Raw genomic sequence first — 21,947 nt, forward strand, 5'->3', positions numbered from 1 at the left:
ATAACGGATGATGGAGATCTCGGATTCTTTCGCAATGACTATCCCCTGAGCTTATTAGGGTCACAACTTAGTGTTTGATTCCATACTTTCAGAGTTAAGCGAACTTTATAAATATGACATTGATCTGATTATGATTGTCTTAACTTCATATCTTTCATCAATAGAATTATCATCACCAGACACTGAGGATAACATTTGATTATTATTCATGCTAAATCACATTTGACATATTCTTCTTATCATGTATCACTTTTTTAATTTGTCCGAATCTTTAAGTCTGAATTTTACTTCATACAAACACTTCACTCGATAGATTGAAGGTGATGAAGCACATGTCATTTGAAGGCATTACAAAAATAATTTCATCATAAAATTTTCATAAATATTTAATTGATTGTATTAGAAAAATAATATCTCTAAAATAAGAACACATAAATGAAAATAGCGTTTAGCTTGTGAACAAGCTATTTCGAAACTATTAACCAAAATTATAATACAAGAATTAAACAATGATAAGATTTTTTAATAGATATACTTTTATTTATAAAGGTTTAGTTGATTGGACAAAAAAATGAAATATAGAGATATATGTACTATGAACCACATATTTTCACTTAAAATAATAAATTTGGATAATTTTTTATTTTCAATGGAATAAACTTATCTCGCCGTTTACTTTACATTAATTAAACTACTTCCTTCATATGTAAAATAAATAATTTATATATAATTATCTTTTCTTTATCAATTATTATATAAACAATTTGTTAACTTTAATCTTCCTTAATTAATATGTGAAATTCTACAACTAAATCTTCCTTTTTTATATGGACAGAAATTAAAGCTTTTTAAAAAAAATAAAAAAAATTGAGCAACTAGAGAGAGTACAATAATAAAGCTGGTTCTATTGGTCAAAATAGACGGCCAGCAACCACTAATTCATTTTTCGTTTTAGTTTATCTAAAAAAAAAAAAATCTATATATATACTATTTATAAAATTAATTTAATGTCCAATTTTTAATTTTATCTCAATGAGATGATTTATAATTATATAAATATTTATTATTTAATATAAATCATAAGTTTCAAAAGTTTTTTTCTTGAACTTCATGGTGAACCAAAATGCATCATATAAATTGAGACAAATAATGAAGTATTATTCATAGACATAATACATAAATATATACTCAAGTTTGGCCTCGACCGACAAATAAACATTTTAATTTTGAGTGTGCACATCTAGACATTTTAATTTGTCTTCACTATATTAGAAGAATGTTAAACGCCTCCAACTTATTACAAAATGATCATATAGACACCTTCAAAATTTATGTGTCACATCAACATATTGGTTATCCACGAGACATTGTGGAAACGAGTTAGACTATTTAGTTATCAATTGAAGTGTCTAGACATGCACTCTCAAAATTGAAGTGTTTAGTTTCTTGAATATCTCCATTATCAATTTATCATACTTTATTGGGAAAAATAAGTAAATACCCCATAAAAGCAAAATAATTACAAACATATACCCCTTTACATTCATACTTCACTAAATAATTACAGTATATACCCCCTTACCAATTCCACTTAACTAAAACTAAATAAGTATCATATACTATATTGGTGTCATTAAGGCTGATAATTTCGCTTAATTGATACTAAATCAGTATCATACACTTGATTGGTATCATTAAGGCTGATAATTTCACTGAATTGATACTAAATCAGTATATGCTTTTTTATGCTCCCAAGCTCTTTTTCTTATATTATGCAACGATCTTTGCAAAAATTTCATTTTATGCTAATATAAGCAAGTATATATGCAACAGCATGATGCAAATAGCATGATTGTTCATATATTTTTAATTCCCTATAGGTACTAAGTATTTTTTCCTATGTCTAAGTAATGTATGCAATATAATGTATTGTAGAATTAATAATATGAAACAAAAGTTTGCATATATACCTTCCTCCTCTTTCTTCGATGAATAGTCCTTATCACTTCCGCAGAAGTTCTCCCTTCAGGCCATGAACAGTTTTTCGCCTAACAACCTCAGTTTTACGGCTACTTCCTCACTGTTCCTCCCTAAGGCTGAAGATCGCAACCTTCACTTTAAGACTACTTATGGAATTATAAGAAGAGAGGTATAAATACTAGATATATACATACATACTCTTATAGTATTATTGACTAATGAGTAATTTTTTAACAAGAAACCTTAATGATACCAATACAATACAATATATATATATATATATATATATATATATATATATATATATATATATATATATATATATATATATATATATATATATATATATATATATATATATATATATATATATATATATATATATATATATATATATATATATATTATCACTCTTAACGAGTGGAGCGTATGGACTGTAATTATTTATGAGAGAATGAATATTTCAAGAATTACTTTGGATTTGAGTATGAACTTGTAATTATTTTGGATTTTATGGCCAATTTATGTAGTTTCCCCTACTTTCTTTCCTTTTCTTTTTTAAAAAAGAAGTTAATATGTCCATTGGGCCGATTTTATAATGAAAAAAGAGGCCCAACAAAAATTTAGCCGACCCAATAGTGACTGGCCCAAATAAAACAAAAAGAAAACAACCTATGATAAATATATTTTTCTTGATTTATTTTTTAATAATTTGAGAAACATTCGTTAATATTTTTAAAAAGTTTGAGCAAACATAGCCAAAAATACTTTTGTTATGCATTCAACATTATTCCATTTTATTTTCATTATCTAGCATTCTGATTAATATTGTAAAATCCTTATAGGCAGCAACTAGAAGTGTTATCAAAGGCGAAAATCTTTCAATAACACTCCAAACCTAATTGGGCATTAAGCGCTAATCGAACTTAAAAGGTGGGCTTTAGTTTTAAAAATGTGCAACAAAGAAAAAAAAGTAAAAATATATTCTGTAATGCTAGAAAAAAAGTAACATATTCATTCATAATGTTTTAGTAAATATATCTCTTTGGCAATAAAATTTAATATAATTATTTAATACTGCTAGATTCAAGATAGAACTCATGGACAATTAGGCACACAATTTACTTATTTTTTAGGGAGGGAACTTTTTAGTATTGAAACCAACAACTTGTAATCTATGTTGCTCTGACCTTTTCAAAAATATTGTCACATCAGTATCAAATCCTTCAAAAATAAATTATTTTTTGAGAATCCCACAACATTTATTAATTTAATACTTCTCTATTCAAAATAGAACTCATGGGCAATCAAGCACACAATTTACTTAGAATTCTTCAAGACTTGAGATAACTTCGAGTATTAAAATCAACAACTTGTAATCTATGTTGCTCGGACCTCTTCAAAAACGTTGTCCCACATGTATGGTATCCCCCAAGAACACATTACTTTTTGAGGATCCAGTAACATTTTTAAAGAGTCCGAGCAACATACAGTACTTAGTACACATTATTTAAGAAATACATTGCCAAACACATGAATTTGGCAATGATGTTGATGATGACAATATTAAACTCCTTGACCTAACATTTTCATGAAATAAATCAGACAAACAATTCCCAATATTATCAGGTGAAAATCTTACCAACACCTCCAAATCTTTTTCCCCACTCAATACTACCATATAGTACTCATAAAAATCCCTATAAAAAGGCACCAATTTTCTTGCAATCGATACTTTGATCTCGTCTCGTAGAGTCCTATCAGGTACAACCCAAGATTTCTGTCTCTGATACGTTTCTTCAAACGATTCATTGAATCGTTTGAAGTGTTCCTTAATCATATCAGAGGAAATCGAGGGATCTAAACTCTGAGGCAAACACATAAACACCTTATTCCAAGCTACATTTTCGTATTTTGTTGAATACAACTTTACCTTTCTCTCCAAGTTCAATATCCATTCGTCTCCCAATATGATCCTGAGGGCACTTCCACGTACCCTCTCGATAATGAATTGGATATTGTTAGCTAAGAAGAGATAGGATAACGCGATGTTATTGTACAACTCTGCTTTGCAATCGAGTTTGCAAAGCAGGACGAGTACAATCCAAGCCAATTTAGCACAGACTGATGAATTTTTGGGCGTTTCACTTATCAATGCACTGTCGAAATAAGTTTCAGAAAATTCCGTTGTTGATGTAGAGTCAGAAATGATATATGAGAGGACTCCATTGTAGCTTGCTAACGAAGCTAAGTATTCCGCAACAGAGTTGGTTAACGGATGAATTCCCCCACCAGGAACTGGTGTTTTCAAGGAATTCCTCTGTATTGACAGCTCGAAATCAGAGATGATATTTAGAACAGAGATCTTAAGTTTATTTAATGACGAAACAGCTTGAACTTTGACAGATGAGATCGAATCAAACGAGAAGATTGATTCGATCTCTGGCAATAGTTCAGCTATTGTTTCGTGTAAATCCATTAAAAGAAAAATCTTTTCATGTGATTTCTTCGTCTTTGCAACGACCTCAGGAAATTTAAGCAAAACGATTCCTCCTTCTTTGGCTATATCACTAAAACATGTTTCATTGATCGTTTTCGAGGTTGAAAAAACATGATCACAAAGAAACCTCTCTCCATAGAAGAGTGTTTTCACCGCGATTTTAGTTGAATCAATCCAATGCTTGACTTGATGTTCGAGAACATTTGGTTTCATCGCGTTAACATAAGCTGAGCTACGCGATTCAATTCCAAGACGATAGAGTCCTTCATCGACGATAGATTTCCTGATGATCCTGTAGATCTTCCAACACTCTTTTGCATAGCCAGAGTCAATCATACAATCCGCGATCATTTTGAGATCAGACATTGTTAGAAGTGAAAGATGTTCAGCCTCGGAAATGGATTCAGCACTAGTAGTGTGCTGAATCTCATTTCCGAGGTCAGTTGATTCAGAAGAATCAACTGAAATCGACCTCGATATGTGTGAGGATTGACTAGACTTGGATACTGATTCAGGATCCAAATGCTCCTTTTTTGTTGACAAAATTTGGTAAAATTCATTTTCTAGTCTTTTCATAGCCTTTTGCATCAAGTTTTGTGCAAGTACAAGTTTGTTACAAGTTGAATGTTGTGTAACAAAAAAATGCATAGCTTTTTTCAAGTCTTTGACACATTGAATGTATTCTTTGGCTTCTTTTCTGTCTTCTTGAAAGAGTGAAGTGAATTTTTCGTTAGACGATTCTTTATGATCCCATTTTTTGATAATAGTGTCCGCGTTATCAATATTCTCTTCCATGATAGATCGAGAGAATGTCAACGAAGGTTTCTGAGGAGGTATATGACTAGAAAAGGAAGAGAGGGATGAAGTGGTTTTCACGAAAGAGAATAGGCTCTTCTTGGCTCTCTGTGGTGTCGATGGTGATGATGGTTCTCTCTTAGACATGTCAAGAATCGCCATTTTGTGGAAAAAAATATTTATTTATTTTTGTATCGAAACGAAAGAGTAATGATTCTTGATCTTGTAGTAAAGAAAGTTATTGTGAATATTTGGTGTAGGAATAATAGTTATGATAAGAGAGTTTAAATAGAAGAGGGAAAAATTGACTTGGTACACTAAATGGACTTGATTAAGACGTTAGATTTTTTTTTGAAACTTTGAGGTAAGAAAGAGCCAATACAGCTGGATTTGTTGACAATTGCATCTTCTAAGAGCATATTTTATCTTTTTCTGGTTTCCCACTTGGTGTTCGATATCTGTAATAAAGTCTGATTAATTTAGATTAGTGAATTGGAGGGCTCATTTTTGGAGGTGGCGCTCCAAACATGATTTTTTTTTTCATTTTCGGGACTGAACCTGAAATATCTGATTAAGGATAGAGGAATTACAATCATTTCATTATAACCAATATTGGTTGTAAGAGCAATTTTAAGTCCTTGATTTGAACTGAGATACTGTTTGACAAAACTCCACCAAAATTATTAAAATAAATTTTAGATCCTAAAGATGAGGGTTGAGTTGGGCATTGAATTTGACTGGTCATCCCAATGTATGGATACAAATCAAATTCTAAAGTCTATGGTCATCCCAATCTATGATTACAAATCCAAAAAAATAATCTTTATGGTTCATATTAAAATAAATTTTTTAAGAAACTAGTAGGTCAATGCACAAAGCTTTCTGTATGTGCAAGTTTGGTGAAGGATCGAATCGTGATATATATTATAATTTGTACGTAGTCTTACTTTGTGTTCCTACAATAAAAAATTTCTACAGTTTGAACTCATGACCAATAGGTCACTGGCGACAACTCTTACTATTGCATCAAGGATCCTCTTGTCCATTGGTATATATTTATAATGCCCTAAAGTTGTTATGTTAGATCTAGAGAAATTTAGAGGGTGTTTAGGCAAACGATAAGTTGATCAAACTGATTTATATAAACATCTTTTGACTTATCTACGTATTTAGTATACATTCGAAATATTTATGAGCCAAAATTGATCGAAGCTATAATTTAATCACTCCTACCTTATGGCTTTTCAATTTATAATTTGCTCAAGATTTTCACATTTGTATCTTAGACTAGGGGGCAAACCAAGCTTCTAAGTTATCGATTCACATGACATAATATTTTTTATCCAAACTATGTGTATATATTAAGAAATTGATTGAATATTTATATGTATTTAATTGTAACCTCATATTTATAATATATATTTATTTAAACAGATTAATATAAAAGCCATAAACTTTAAATTCTAATTCTGCATGAGTCATTGACCACTCATTTCTTCCATGCCAAGCCACCTCTTTTCCATTAGATGCTTCCACATTTTTTCATGGAATTTTGGTATAAGTTCTATATTAACATATTAAATAGATAATAAGAAAATATCATTACTTTATTATCATTATTATTATTTCCTATTTTCACAGATAATGTAATTAGTTTGACTAAGGAAACAACCTGGAAGGTGTTGAATGGGGGTTGGTATTATGGTTTTTTCAGTTGTGACCATTTCATCATGGTCCATATTACATATATATTCTTCATAAAATTGCACGTTTTTTCCTTTAAATAAATTGATCTTACATTTTCTCTATTCAGATGAATTAATTTTTAATTTTATTATTTAACAGTCGAACTTATGCCTAGTGGAACATAAATTCTTTAAAAACTAAAATCATTATATAACTTGTGAAATGTTATATACAAAAATAAAAAATTATATCCAACCAAAAATTAGTATTTATTATGAGAGGTATAAATTAAAGATCGAGAGAAAAAGAAGAAGCAAATAACCATATATTCTTCTTTTTTTCAGTTGGAAAATATTTGTCTTTCCTAGATAAATTGGGCTTGTTTTTTCCAAATGATTTAAATGTACATTTTGTTATATTTTTTTTTCTTAATAGCAATAATTATATTTTGAATAAATAGACTATATTGACTAACTAATTTATATGGAGCATGGGTCCACCTTTAACAATAAAACGACTTTCAGTTCATTAAAATGACTTCCAATTGGAAATTACAGTCAAATTGCTTATTCCATTAAAGCTATATTTTTCTAGCTAATAATTTCTAATGTTGAAATTATTTGAAGAAAAAAATTATTTCACCTTTAAGCGAAGGTGTGTCCTAGTGATCAATAAAATAGAGAAAATTATGAGTTTTTTGGTTCATTTGCTCAAGTCTGATGGGTTGAGTTATATATCTTCGTTATTTATTGGGTTGTGCATAAACTAGACATATACCATCAGAGTTATCTGATATATGGCTCGAGCACCATTAATGTTACCCAATACGTGGCCCAAACACAACTGAAGTTACCTGATACATATATTGATAGGATGAACTATCCAGCACCTATACTATAAACAGAAATTATACGTAAACTAGTCCAAATACCATTGATTTTGAAAAAAAAGAAAAAGAAAAGGTTAACAATTTTTCTTGAGTACTTGGGTATCTTTATACGAAGCAATCTATGCACCTCACAAAGATAGCAGTAAGATTTATACATATCACCCTCTCCACAGGGGCGAAACAAAGTAGGATTGAGGGAGTCATTTGAATCTCATTCGATGGATGATTACATTATTTATACACGATTAAAATTATTTTATATATATCATAAGTAAAGTATGGAGCCAAAATTTGCACGAATTAAGGAAATTCAAAATATGAAATAGCAAACACACGAAGAAGTCGAAAGGGATTAAACATATCTATATTAGATGTTAAACACCCTTCGACTTCTTCATGTGTTTACTTTTTCATAAATTGGACCTCCTTAATACAAATCCTCGCTCCAATACTATCTCTCCCGACTTCACTTATAATATCACACTAAATATCTTATTAATGAAAAATGTTGGTTTGCATTATTTTAATGAGCAATCACATGGGCTACGCGTAAACATGTCTACAATAACTTTGGTTGATTAAACGAAGTTGCTATTTATTTTTAATATTAGTAATAAATAGCACGAGTTAGTTTTCTAGTAGTCAACTAAATTATACTCATATCTTATCTTCATAATTGCTCTAATGACTAATATAATACTATATGTTAGAATAATTTCTTTTGACCGTTACCAAAAAATATATGTTTTGGACCAATTCAATAATAATTCTTGAATAATGTTAGGCATAAGAGACAAACAAAAAAGTAGAAGAAAATTTTGAGGGTTGCACGTATAATGTAGAATTAGTGATTAGTCCATTGCATTTCTGTCATTAATCTCAGATCATAACTATTATTATAATCCTTTGAAAAAAAGGCACGTTGATGGTCACTAAAATGTTTGTTTTTATTTATTTATTCACTACTACCTAATCGACTCAAATCTACGACTAAGCAATGATAAAGAGATTTGATTTGTTAAAGATTTTGTAATGTACTAAGGTCACTAAAATGTTTGTTTTTATTTATTTATTCACTACTACCTAATCGACTCAAATCTACGACTAAGCAATGATAAAGAGATTTGATTTGTTAAAGATTTTGTAATGTACTAATCAAAATTAAAGGATCTTTAGTTTAGACTAATTTCACGCGGTACCTAAGATACCCCGAGAACTAGTTGTTTTCTTCTTCTTTTGATTTTCCATATGGTTTTTAGTACACACATTAAAGTCCGACTAAGCCAATTTCACACCACATAGGACCTCCAAGGAAGAGTTCCTGCCAAAGATTTTTCCATACCCAATGCTCTAAGGGAGAAACAACTCAATCCCACTAGTTGGCACAAAATTCAAAACTCATCCCTTTGTTCTTCTAAACTTCAATATTAAACTATAGTACAATAAAATAGTAAAATCATAATGCGTTTAATCCACACATTACGTGTTGTTTGCGCTCGTCTATGAGATATTCTAGAAAAATAAGTGTGAGCACAAGACATGTACATATCAACTTGTGTAAGTTGCTACTATGACATTAATTGAATTCCATTCAAGGTGCTAACGGCAACATGCCCTACTTAATCAAGCAATAATTTGTCTAACCAAGTCAAAATAGACTTTTAAAACCCACTAGGATCAAATAAAAATCTCAACATGGCATAAGATACCTAATGAAAAAGGTACTTTTAATAACATAAAATAGGCAAGCACTTGATACTAGGAACAAATAAAGCTCCATATTAGTCATGTTTCTAATGTCACAAGTGCCAAACAAAAGCAAACTAAACAAAATTTGCATGATAAATGGTTTAAACCAATATATATCCTGATTCAAACACCAAAATTTCTGCGAAATTAGATCCTAGCCTACACTTTGATAGCATACTTTCTCAAAGGGAAGTACATCTCCTTCTTCTTCTCCCTCTCCGTCTTCAAAGACGCCTGTGAGGATATAAAGAGTTTAAGTTAATGTCATTAATTATGTTGTTTTACACTAGTAGTTAGGTATCAATGACATTGCTAGAAAAGAGAAAACAGAAGATGCAGGAGATATTGAAGAAAACTGTGGCAGCATAGCATCACAAACACCCCTCATCCACATTCATTGTTTAAAAAGAGAAAGCCCTCTGTTGTAACAAGTTGTTAGGATCCGGATACAATATCTATTTAAAACTATTTGAAAAAATGTTGCAAACATAGCTCTCCTCTGTTTCAATTTACGTGGCACTGTTTGACTTGGCATAAAGTTAAAGAAAGAATGGAAGACTTTTGAAAGTTGTGGTTTAAAACAAACCCTAGCATTTTGTGTGGTTATATATCATTAAGGAGAATTCTAAAGATAAATTGTGTCTAATTATCGAAAGGAGACATTCAGTCTAAAAGGGTAAGTGTGTCCCATAAAATCAGGACGGAAGGAGTAGCCAAAAATAAATAAATACTATACTCACTAAATAGCAATAGTTTCATTCTTAATGGGATAGAGGAAGCCGTGTATATAACAAAGAGTAACATATGCATTGCAAAATTAAGACCCCAGAAGCTCAATAGCTCTAAGTGCATAAACACTAGTTGAAGGCTAAAATCAAGGATTACCTGGTGCTTGGTCAAACGTTTGCGGATGGCCCTAGTTTTCTTTGGGCGCAGGTCAAGAGGCAGGTATTTCTTGTTCTTGTAAACTTCCCTAAGAGCAGCCTTTTGCTTCTGTGAAATTACAGTCAGAACCTGGGCAATAGACAACCTTACCACCTTGCTGCATCCACACAATCATTAAGATAATCAGGGTCGATATCAAAAGTATAAACAAAGCCATACAACACTCAAATTGATAATAGCCATAACATATGCATTAGTTGATTCATTCTATTGTTTAGTCACCAAACTAAGAAAAGACACCACCAACTACGTTTTTATTGCAAAGACACCACCAACAAAGTTTTTCTTGCATGCTATGAGTATAAACACCAATACTCCATTTCAAAAGATCACCAATACCAAGTCTCCGTACGATGTTAGAATAATAAGCTTCACTAATAACAAGCCATTAATAGCATACAAACTGCTTCACTCTCATATTACAAGGTTTCTAGCAATGCTCCCAATCACTCACTTGAAGTGAGCTTGACTGGTTATATATGTCAAGTGGGAAAAAAGACAACACTTGAAAAGTAATTCGCAATTAATGGATCGAACTATACAGAACAATATTGTTAATCATACCGAGTGTCATTCGGGGTGCAATATAAGATAAGTAATGTACATGTAGCTCATTTCAACTGTATGCTTTCGCAATCACACTAATCACTTGCAATATACTAATCTCAAGCGAAATTATACTAAATCCAAACAAATATTAAATTAACTCAAACAAAGACAGAATGCATACATTTTGGAGAGCTTGTTAGGAGCACCACCAGTGACCTTGGCAACACGAAGAAGAGCAAGCTCTGCCTTCAAATCCTTCAACTGAGTCAGTAGATCAGGCTTCGACTTGTTCCTCAGCTCATGAACCTTGATTCTGGCTGCATTTTAACCAAAAACACAAAATTAACCACCAAAACTACATCAGATTTACGAATCAATATCAATCAACTCCTCCTCACTTCCAAATTAATCACAATTTCAACTACATGAAACCTCTGTATGAACTCCCCTCCGTTTACGTTCAAATTCATCATAAATCACAAAATTGTAACAAATCAATCAATCAAACAAACTATACCTAAACTGAAAATCACTACGATAGACTATTTTTAACCGTATAAATCACAAATATTGAAGAAAAACTATAAAATTGATTCAGAATTAGCGATTTTACAGTGATTTGAGTATACGTACCCATTGTTGATGTTGGTGGAGATAGCTACAGAGGCGGCGGCGGCGGCTCGTGAGTGTTGATTCTGAAACCCTAAATGGAATATGGACGGAATTAGGGGTATATTATAGGGTTATATACTGGGCTTTGTCTTAAGTTCTCTTTTGGGCTGGACTTGCCTAGTAATTAGTTGGCCCATATAGTTAAATTATGGGTTAGCCCGTATTGATCGATTGTTCTGATCAAAGAATTAAGAGCAACTTTCACATATAGCAAACATAAAAATAAAAATTGTATGTTATAGCTATAGTTTGTATAATTGCGCTCCATAGCAAACTTTATGTTTGATATGGAGCATCAGATTGTATAACTCGCTGACTCCTCTTCAAATTTGTATAATTTCGCTGGCAGCCGTTTGTATAAATCGTTGTCCTCTCATTTGTATAAATCGCTAGCAGTCTCTCAATTCAATTTTATGTGTTTGTATAGCTGCATAAAATTTGAATTTGTATACAATTGAATCGAAATAAAACGTTTGTATATCAAATCTCTCATTGCAATTTGTATAAATATATGTTCTTTTTGTTGTGCTTTTCAGTTGTATATGTATATATGTGTAATATGTATATAAATAAAAATTTGTATTAGTTGAATTTGTATATGTATTTGAAAATTCATGAAAAAAAATAATTTTTCTTGTATACTCTATTTCTGAATCCCGCCAGTTTTGTAACAACGGCCAAAGAAGCAACCATTTTCTTGTCCTTTCTCTCGGAGAAATTGCTATAGCAAATTATATGAAACAGTAGTTGCGAATTGGAAATAAAGTAAATTATAGTATAACATTTAATTTGAATTAATAGTTTGCTATTATATACAATTTTTCCAAGAATTAACCTAAATGGTCGTTCATACAATTTGTTTTAATAAAAAATAGATGAAAATTATATAAAGTATATGTAATATATGTGTATAATTATATAATTTTAGTGTAACCTAGTTAAGGGGTCCATAGTTGTCGCAATCACTCATTGGCCTTCAACTTGAGTGTTTTTATTCAATGAGCCCAAGTTTACCTTCGTGGATGAGAAATTCAGGACTTGTTGGTAGATTAGCTAGCTCGCGCTCTAATATTTCATTGATCTTTTCTGGCCCTCTCTTTATGAGAATACATGTCTATTTGTTTTTATGTGTATCGGTTAGAAAATAAATAATAAAATCAGTTGGCTATTTGTATAAAGATTTTCATTTAAGCAATAGTTGTAGTATATAGAGTTATGCATGTTTAGCCACTTGGAAATTAACTTTTGACGTTTGAGACTGAAGTTGTAAGACTTTCGATTTAAAGTTTTAGCAATAATTTTTTAATATTTTTACTTGAATTTATAGGATTATTAACTAGAAAAATATTGAATGCCTGAATTTTAATCATACAAATATTCAATGTGATTGTTTGAAGGTGATTTTATCAAATTCTAATTATAGTACCAATTTAAAAGCTCATAAATGAAATTTGTTGTATTAGTTTTCTAAAATTGTAACTCAATATTCAACTAGTAAACAAGTAGATAACCAAAATTATTATACCACTACATATCTTGTTTACTATACACTTCTTAAACCTTAACCATGGTTAATTATTTTTCACTTTGATTTATCAATTCATTAATCTTAAAATTAAATGTATAAATACAAATAAAGTATATACTAATATGGTCCACCCTATGTGAGAATTTTTTTGGGAAAATTTACTCTTATGGCATCCTACCCACGCCACCCTACCTACTCGTCAATCACAAGAATCTTCCTTGTAACCTTCACCCTCTCTTTCTAGAATGTATCCACTCCGTTTAAATTTATTTATCTGATTTTAATTTAATACAAAAAATTTTGAATCTTATAGTTATAAACTAAAGATATGTTAAATATGTCAAAGTGTCTTGAGTAGTGTTTATCGGAAACAATCTTTCTACTTCTAAGGTAATAATAAGGTATGTCTACATTCTATCATCTTCAAACCCTACGTTATTGGAATACATTGAGTTTATTGTTGTTGTTGTTGTTGTTGTCAAATATATCGAAATGCAAACATACCATGTGTAATACTTCTTTCGTTCCTATTTATATGTCACTATTTTATATTTCACGCATCTTAAGAAATTAGGTAAGTTTACCATTATACCTTTATTTATGGTTAGTGGTCTCTTGAATAACATAAATTAATTTATTTTGATTAATTTAAATGACCAATAAAGATGAATTACCATTTAGTTTTTTCTATGTCAGTCAAATTTATACTTTCAAGATTAATAACTCTCAAGGGTAAATAAGAAGAAGAACGAAAAATTAAGGAACATATTCAAGATCAATAACTATTTATGTATAGATTTTGTTAAATCACAGATATTAAGGAACATCTATTTTTGATAAGAATGAAGATAAATAGAAACGAAGAGAGTATAATAGTACTCCCTCTGTCCCAATTTATATGACTTACTTTCCTTTTTAGTCAGTCCCAAAAAGAATGACACATTTCTATTTTAAGTAACAATTTGCCTATAAAATGTCTTTTTTACCCTTAATGAAATGATTTACAACCACACAAATTTCTATCATTCATTTTGGACCACAAGTTTTAAAAGTCTTTCCATTTTTCTTAAAGTTTGTGCCAAATCAAAGTACATCATATAAAATGGGACGGAGGGAGTAATATTTTAGCGGACTAAAAAGGAAAGTATGACGAAAAAATTGAAACGGAGAGAGTAGCAAAGAAACAGAAACGTGGATCAAGTCGTCGTCGTTTTAATACTTTTCAAAGTCAAAAGCAGGCAGTCTTGAATAAACTAAATCCCTAAAAACGAGTAAACATACAGCTAATCGTCTCCATATATTCCGATTTCCGATCAAAATTCCTTAATTACAGCGATAACCCATTTCTCAAATTCATCACTTTCTTCAGATTCTCCAAAAATTTCTCAAAAATTCATCAAAAAATCATCTGGGTTCAACTGATTTTGTGTTTTAGTTGATTTTGAGTTGAAAACAAAAAAAGATGAACCCTTCATCTTCAACTACTGGGGGTGCTGGATCTGATGATAACACTTCAATTAGAAGAAATTCAAACCGACCCAAGTATTCAAGATTCACTCAACAGGAACTTCCAGCTTGCAAACCGATTCTAACTCCAAAATGGGTGATTTCTGTATTTTTACTTGTTGGTATTGTGTTTATCCCAATTGGGGTTGTTTCACTTTTAGCATCTAGAGATGTTGTTGAAATTGTTGATCGTTATGATTCTGTATGTGTGCCACTGAATTCGACAGATGATAAAATTGGGTTTATAACTAATTCTAGCATAGATAAAACATGTGTTAGGACTTTGACTGTGCCTAAGAGAATGAAGCAGCCTATTTATGTTTATTATCAGCTTGAGAATTATTATCAGAATCATCGTAGGTATGTTAAAAGTCGAAGCGATCAGCAGTTGAAAAGTGCTAGTAAAAGGGATGATACTGGTTCTTGTGACCCGGAAGATCGTGTTAATGGTCAACCAATTGTGCCTTGTGGGTTGATTGCTTGGAGTTTGTTTAATGATACTTACAATTTTACTGTTAATAATAATCAGCTGTTGAATGTGAACAAAAATGGTATAGCTTGGAAGAGTGATAGGGATCATAAGTTTGGAAAAGATGTTTTTCCATTAAACTTTCAGACTGGGCCGCTAATTGGGGGTGGGCAGCTTAAGAATGAATCGTTGGACAAGCAAGAAGATCTAATTGTTTGGATGAGAACTGCTGCACTTCCGACGTTTAGGAAGTTGTATGGGAAGATAGAGGTGGATCTGGAGGCGGGTGATACAATAAACGTGACGTTACTGAACAATTACAATACTTATAGTTTCGATGGAAAGAAGAAGCTTGTGCTTTCTACAACTAGCTGGATTGGTGGAAAGAATGATTTTCTTGGTATTGCTTATCTTACTGTAGGTGGATTGTGTTTCTTTTTGGCTATGGCTTTCACTGTCGTATATCTAGTTAAGCCAAGGCAGCTTGGAGATCCAACATATTTGTCATGGAACCGGAACCCAGGAGGTAACTAGCATGCACGTGAAGTCTGTTGGCTCGAGCGTTTTACCATCTAAGGTTGATGTTGACAAAGCTTGTGTCTTGTAGCAGCTATCTGTCTACAGGTTCTTTTTTTTGAAATGTTCTGCATATACTTTTAAACTCATTTGCTAGGAAACAATGATATGTAATGAAGTATTTTCCCTTTGATAAGTGTTTATTCAAAATTATGTATGTACAATCGAAGTAATTGCTTAAAAGACTTGAATGATGCCAGTAGATTATAAATGTGATATTGCAAAGCATTTATGATATGTATAGTTTCGATGGAAAGAAGAACCTTGTGCTTTCTACAACTAGCTGGATTGGTGGAAAGAATGATTTTCTTGGTATTGCTTATCTTACTGTAGGTGGATTGTGTTTCTTTTTGGCTATGGCTTTCACTGTCGTATATCTAGTTAAGCCAAGGCAGCTTGGAGATCCAACATATTTGTCATGGAACCGGAACCCAGGAGGTAACTAGCATGCACGTGAAGTCTGTTGGCTCGAGCGTTTTACCATCTAAGGTTGATGTTGACAAAGCTTGTGTCTTGTAGCAGCTATCTGTCTACAGGTTCTTTTTTTTGAAATGTTCTGCATATACTTTTAAACTCATTTGCTAGGAAACAATGATATGTAATGAAGTATTTTCCCTTTGATAAGTGTTTATTCAAAATTATGTATGTACAATCGAAGTAATTGCTTAAAAGACTTGAATGATGCCAGTAGATTATAAATGTGATATTGCAAAGCATTTATGATATGTATAGTTTCGATGGAAAGAAGAACCTTGTGCTTTCTACAACTAGCTGGATTGGTGGAAAGAACGATTTTCTTTGGTATTGCTTATCTAAAAGTTGGTAATTGTGTTTCTTTCTTGCTATGGCTTTCATAATTGTGTATCTAGTTAAGCCAACTTATTTGTCGTGGAACCGGAAACAGGTTGTAACAAGCATGCCCATGAAGTCTGTTTGCTTGAGCATTCTACCATCTAGTTTGGTGAGACACGAGTCTTGTGTCTTCTAGTAACTGTTTGTGTACAAGTTCTTTATGAAATGTTCTGCATATAACTTTAGACTCATTTGCTAGGAAATAATGATATGTAATGAAGTACTTATCCTTTGATAAGTGTCGTCATTCTCGTCTTACGTACTGTGGTGCAAGTAGATTATAAACCTGACCTTATAGTTTTGATGGCAAGAAGAAGCTTGTGCTTTCTACAACTAGTTGGATTGGTCTTATCTTACTGCTGGTGGATTGTGTTTCTTTCTGGCAATGGTTTTCATGATTGTGTATCTAGTTTAAGCCAAGGTAACTTGGAGATCCAACTTACTTGTCGTGGAATCGGAATCCAGGAGGCAACTAACATGCCGATTATGTCTGTTTGGCTTGAGCCTTCCACCATCTAGGTTGGTGAGGGATAAAGCTTGCATCTTGTAGTAGCTATCTGTGTACAAGTTAGTGAAATGTTCTGCATATAGTATTAGATTCACTTGCTAGGAAACAGTGATATGCAATGATGTATTTACTCTCTGCGGAAGTAATTGCTCGATGGAGCTGTTCATTTCTTGTCTTACGCACTATGGTGTGAGTGGATTATCTATACGTTACCATCGAGGGGTATGGTGAGATGATTGGGATCCCGCGACCCCTAATTAGAGGTAACTAACATGCCTACAAGGTCTGTTTGCTTTGAGCATTCTACCATCTAGTTTGGTGAGAGTCAAAGCTCGTGTCTTCTAGTAACTGTTTGTGTAGAAGTTCTTCATGAAATGTTCTGCATATAGCTTTAGATTTTTTTTTCTAGCAAAAAATGATATGAAGTACTTATTCCTTTGACATGCTATAGCGATATAAAATTATGATTTGAAATTAGATTGATATGAATTTGAAGTTTTGTTTGTACCTTCAATTTAAATTTTTTCATCGTATTAATATGAGAAGGATTGCCACTTATGATGTTTTTTTGTATATTTTTTAAATATCTAAATATTAGATTTTAAATATTGAATCAATCTAGTTCAGTTTAGCTTCGAAAATTAGTCAAATTGATGCTCGTACTAAAATAAAATGTGACAAGTAAAAATGAACGAATAAAGTATTTTCTAAGTGATACTTACCCACATTTCACTTATAAATATCTTTTGTAAAAAATATAACCAAAAATAACTACATCTTTAACTTCAACTCCATAAATTTTATAAAGTGAAAAATATTTGAAATTTATGATCAAACAATTACTTAATTTTAAGAACCTAAAGATTTCATGTACCAATTTTAAGGTTAAAATTTAAAAGTTTGATTTTTTATTTCAAACTATGACATGTAAATTAAAATACAAAGAGTATTAATTAAAGTAGACTATGTGCTTGCTTAATTTATCTTTTAATTAATCATATTCCGCTCATTCATTTCTATTTATCACATTTCGTTTTTCGAGAGTTATATTATATCAACTTCGCCCAATATATTAAGATGAATTTTTTTCATCATATTAATATTATACTAAGTGTGAGGACAGAAATAGATGCCAACCAAGGAGAGTGACAAAACAAATAAGAATCGAGTTTATTTTAACCAATTGTTAGTTATATTTGAATTACATTTTTTGAAATCAATGAGACCTTTTATATATGAATATAGAAAGTTCCATGTTCTAAATTATAAAGTTTCATTGAGGTGACTATGTATTATCTGCAACAAGCTAACACTATCCTTCAAAACAGTTTTGTAGCTAATGGCGGTAACAATCAATAGTAGAGCCAGTATTTTCACTAAGAGGTGTCAACTGTCAACACATAAAAGGTAAACACACCAAGAAAAACAAGGGGATTCAACTTATTTACTATATCTGGTTCTCTGCATTACAAAAACAAACTATTAGTGTACATATTTAGTTATATAAACAACGCAAAATCCTTCAAGTGATGCTAGCAAAACGCCACAAGAACCAAAATAAAGGATCCTCTATACTACAAGTTGACAATGAAAACACTCCAACTTACAAAATGATCATCTAGACACCTACAAAATATATCTCCACGTTCGGGACAAAACACTCATTCTTGCAGCATCCTCAATAGATATGTGATTCTGAATCTTGTGTATGTTATCTGTCATCGCCATTCTGCCTTCTGATCATTTGCAAAAAAATAAAAGAAAAGAGGGAACTTAAACACAAGTTGAAAACATACTTTGAGATGTTGAATGTTTGTCAAAGCAAATCTTAGACCAACAACAACATACTCAGTGTAGTCCTGCAAAATGGGGTCTGGGAAGGGTAGAGTGTACGCAGACTTTACCCCTACATTCGGAGGTAGAGAGACTGTTTCTGATAGACCCTCGGAATAACTGTTACACCTATCCTCAATTTACCTTAGGTTGGACTAGAACAGTTTGTTTTGAATTTTTTTGTTAAATTAGTCACCTTTTTCACATACATCAAGGGGTATACATTAATAACCAAGATATAAAGCAGCCTTACACACATTCTTATTTTAAAAAAATTAGTTTTCCACCCAGTGTTCGCTATCTACTTTGGGACTCGACTAATCTGGATTTGCGCCGAAAAGTCCTACGCAAAACCTCTCCCTGCCAAAGGCGACTCCATATTTATGACTCAAGTTATAACCACGAGATTCGAAATATAAACAAGTAAACATAAAAAGAGGCTAGGAGGATTCAATATCTGCTATATATACATATAAAATAATTTAAACCTTGTTTATGCAAGTATGGTGTAATTTTTCAACGAAGAGGATTCGAGCTCCATCCATGTAATCACAATCTCAATCCATTAGAAACCCATAATTAACTTGTAAAATATGAATTATCAAAATTTTCATTTTAATCCCACAAGCAGAGTCTGAACCGATAATGTGTACACATACTTTAATAGATATATTCTCAACAATTAAACCAAGAGACCAACAACAATATACCTCGTATAATATCACAAGTGGAGTTTGGACATAAACCTTAATAGAGAGGTTGTTTTTGATAGATTCTCGACAATTTATCCCAAGAGACCAAAGAATAGAAAAAGGAAAAAAAATAGAATTTGATGTTGGATTTTTAGAATTTTGTTTGATGAGAGGAACAAAGGTTTTATTTTTATAATTATGAGAACCAACGACCACTTCCCTATTTTAATTAGAATTTGGATTTGTTTTCTCCTGATCACATGTGTGGGAGTGTTTTTATATATTTGAAAAATTAACTTAAATAGTCGTTCGACGTATTTATAATAAGGGTATAGTTAAGGTATAATGTTATTTATATTAGCTAGCGATGGTAAATATTTTTAGTCAATGGTAAAACACATAAAATTTGATGTCGAATGTGAATATTTGAGGATTTTTGAGAATTATTTGATGAGTAACAAAGTTTTTTATGGATATAAGAACCAACAACCAGTTATTAGTATTTTGATTGGGAACCAACAAATAATTTTAAAAAAATTGAAAAAATCGCTGCCCTTTTAATTTCATTTATTTTTTTGATAAAATTGCAGTTGGGGAAGCAATTTTAATTGTATTTTTTTTAACGGAGTCAACTGAGTTAATTATGTGCAAAGGATATCGCTTTCTCAGGAGCAACTTGGCCCTTTTGGATTTAAAAAAAGAAAGATATGCCGTTTATGTTTTTTGAAGAAAAAAAGTTGTCCTTTGACTACGGACTCCAACATATTTAGGGGCATTTTACACTATTATTTTTGATCACTATGCTTTCTCCATCGTTTTCTTCTTCTTTTACCTAAGTTTGATACACTTGAGCTGAGGATCTTTCGGAAACAACCTTTCTATCTTCACAAGGTAGTGATAAGGTCTGAATACACTCTACTCTCCTCATACCCCACTTGTGGGATTTCACTTAGTATGTTGTTGTTATTGTTGAAAGTAAAATTGCTCGTTAAAATATTGACTTAGAGCAAATAAAGAGTCCGGCCTTGAAATATCGCTTTTTGTGGGCCAAGATGACTGTTAGTTGGATTTAGGACTTTCTTCATTATCTACAAGGAATTTCTACCTCTGAGACCTATTAAGATCACAAAATCAAAGGGCATTTTAGTATATTCTACATATTTTTAGTTTAAAATCACGAGATTTGAAAATCAGTCAAAATCAAACAAATAAATTAAAACGAGAAGTATTTTTTTTTCCTTTATACTTTCTTGATAGGAAATAATGGTCCTTAGGACCTTAGAAGTCAACTAACATAACAATGTTAACTACTTCATTAATACATTAACTACTCCACTTCAAAAGTTAAAGTATTATTGGAGATTTCCCCTTTTTTCACTTAGTTCTCAAAGAACCTATTGAAATATCTTCTACAAACAATCAAGATGCTAAAGTCTCCTTCCAAACTAGTCATTTCTTGGTTCTTGTTCTTCTTGACATTGAGCAATCAATCATTTTCAGCTAGAACTCTGAATAACAATCCTTCCTCGACGAACAATCATCATCATGAACGCCATGAAACGTCCTTTTACATGCTAGATGTTCTTAGTCTAAAACACCCTTCATCAAGACCTGCATCAACAAGAGTAAATAGTCATCATCAAATTCCCTTCTCGAAACCATTAGGCTATTTCCCTCCAGTAGGAGGCATTCCCTTGACCGACACAAACCCAAATGTTGGAATGAACGGATTGCATACTCACACGCTTGATTTGGAAGGGATCAGCATGACATTCCCAGCTATAGCCACACTTCAAGAATTAGAACTAGGGACAGTGATAACAATCGATGAGGACATATACAAAGGTTCCATTTACGGTTCATCTTTGAAGGGAAAAGCTCAAGGAATGTATGTAGCAAGTTCAGAAGACGGTAGCAGTCATATGATGGCGATGACTACTACTTTTCTTGGTAATGAGTATGAAGATAGTCTAAGGTTTTTCGGGGTGCATAGGGGCGATGTTTTTGAATCACATATAGCAGTAATAGGAGGTACCGGAAAGTATCATGATGCAAATGGCTATGCTACTGTCAAGATTGTCAATGTAACATCTAACAAAAATGAAGAAGCATATAAGATTCTTTCATTCAATGTTTATCTTGGTTAAAGTTAGTAACTTGCTAGAGTAATCATTGAGCTGTAATTCACAATTTCTTTCTCTATTGTAATTCTTGATTG

General features: G+C 31.6%; 4 protein-coding genes across 4 annotated transcripts; 2 read left to right on the plus strand and 2 right to left on the minus strand.

Moving 5' to 3' along the window:
* Nucleotides 1–3,490: 3,490 nt before the first annotated feature.
* On the minus strand, nucleotides 3,491–5,437 carry LOC102597723 (exocyst complex component EXO70A1). The gene has a single exon (XM_006345948.1). It carries the CDS (start codon nucleotides 5,435–5,437, stop codon nucleotides 3,491–3,493), a length of 1,947 nt encoding a protein of 648 aa, XP_006346010.1.
* A 4,090-nt stretch (nucleotides 5,438–9,527) lies between these two features.
* Nucleotides 9,528–11,828, minus strand: LOC102598040 (60S ribosomal protein L35). The gene is made up of 4 exons (XM_006345859.2): nucleotides 11,727–11,828; nucleotides 11,275–11,410; nucleotides 10,485–10,641; nucleotides 9,528–9,833 (listed from the first exon to the last, which is right to left on the minus strand). The coding sequence occupies exons 1-4, from the start codon at nucleotides 11,728–11,730 to the stop codon at nucleotides 9,759–9,761; spliced, it is 372 nt and encodes a 123-aa protein (XP_006345921.1). The 5' UTR covers nucleotides 11,731–11,828; the 3' UTR covers nucleotides 9,528–9,758.
* A 2,693-nt stretch (nucleotides 11,829–14,521) lies between these two features.
* On the plus strand, nucleotides 14,522–16,567 carry LOC102598366 (ALA-interacting subunit 1-like). Its single transcript, XM_006345860.2, has one exon. The coding sequence runs from the start codon at nucleotides 14,756–14,758 to the stop codon at nucleotides 15,800–15,802; it is 1,047 nt and encodes a 348-aa protein (XP_006345922.1). The 5' UTR covers nucleotides 14,522–14,755; the 3' UTR covers nucleotides 15,803–16,567.
* LOC107060307 (dirigent protein 18-like) lies at nucleotides 16,081–21,876 on the plus strand. The gene is made up of 2 exons (XM_015308036.1): nucleotides 16,081–16,282; nucleotides 21,230–21,876. Exons 1-2 carry the CDS (start codon nucleotides 16,081–16,083, stop codon nucleotides 21,874–21,876), a joined length of 849 nt encoding a protein of 282 aa, XP_015163522.1.
* Nucleotides 21,877–21,947: the final 71 nt, after the last annotated feature.

The sequence above is a fragment of the Solanum tuberosum genome, unplaced genomic scaffold (genome assembly GCF_000226075.1).
Source record: "Solanum tuberosum cultivar DM 1-3 516 R44 unplaced genomic scaffold, SolTub_3.0 scf00072, whole genome shotgun sequence".
Lineage (NCBI taxonomy): Eukaryota > Viridiplantae > Streptophyta > Magnoliopsida > Solanales > Solanaceae > Solanum > Solanum tuberosum.

Coding starts and splice junctions, on each gene's coding strand:
- LOC102597723 (XM_006345948.1), bottom strand. CDS start 5,437: ATGGCGATTCTTGACATGTCTAAGAGAGAACCATCATCACCATCGACA.
- LOC102598040 (XM_006345859.2), bottom strand. Junction 10,642..11,274: donor CCTAACAAGCTCTCCAAAAT/GTATGCATTCTG, acceptor GTGTGGATGCAG/CAAGGTGGTAAGGTTGTCTA. Junction 9,834..10,484: donor AACGTTTGACCAAGCACCAG/GTAATCCTTGAT, acceptor ATATCCTCACAG/GCGTCTTTGAAGACGGAGAG.
- LOC102598366 (XM_006345860.2), top strand. CDS start 14,756: ATGAACCCTTCATCTTCAACTACTGGGGGTGCTGGATCTGATGATAAC.
- LOC107060307 (XM_015308036.1), top strand. CDS start 16,081: ATGTATAGTTTCGATGGAAAGAAGAACCTTGTGCTTTCTACAACTAGC. Junction 16,283..21,229: donor ATGGAACCGGAACCCAGGAG/GTAACTAGCATG, acceptor AATCATTTTCAG/CTAGAACTCTGAATAACAAT.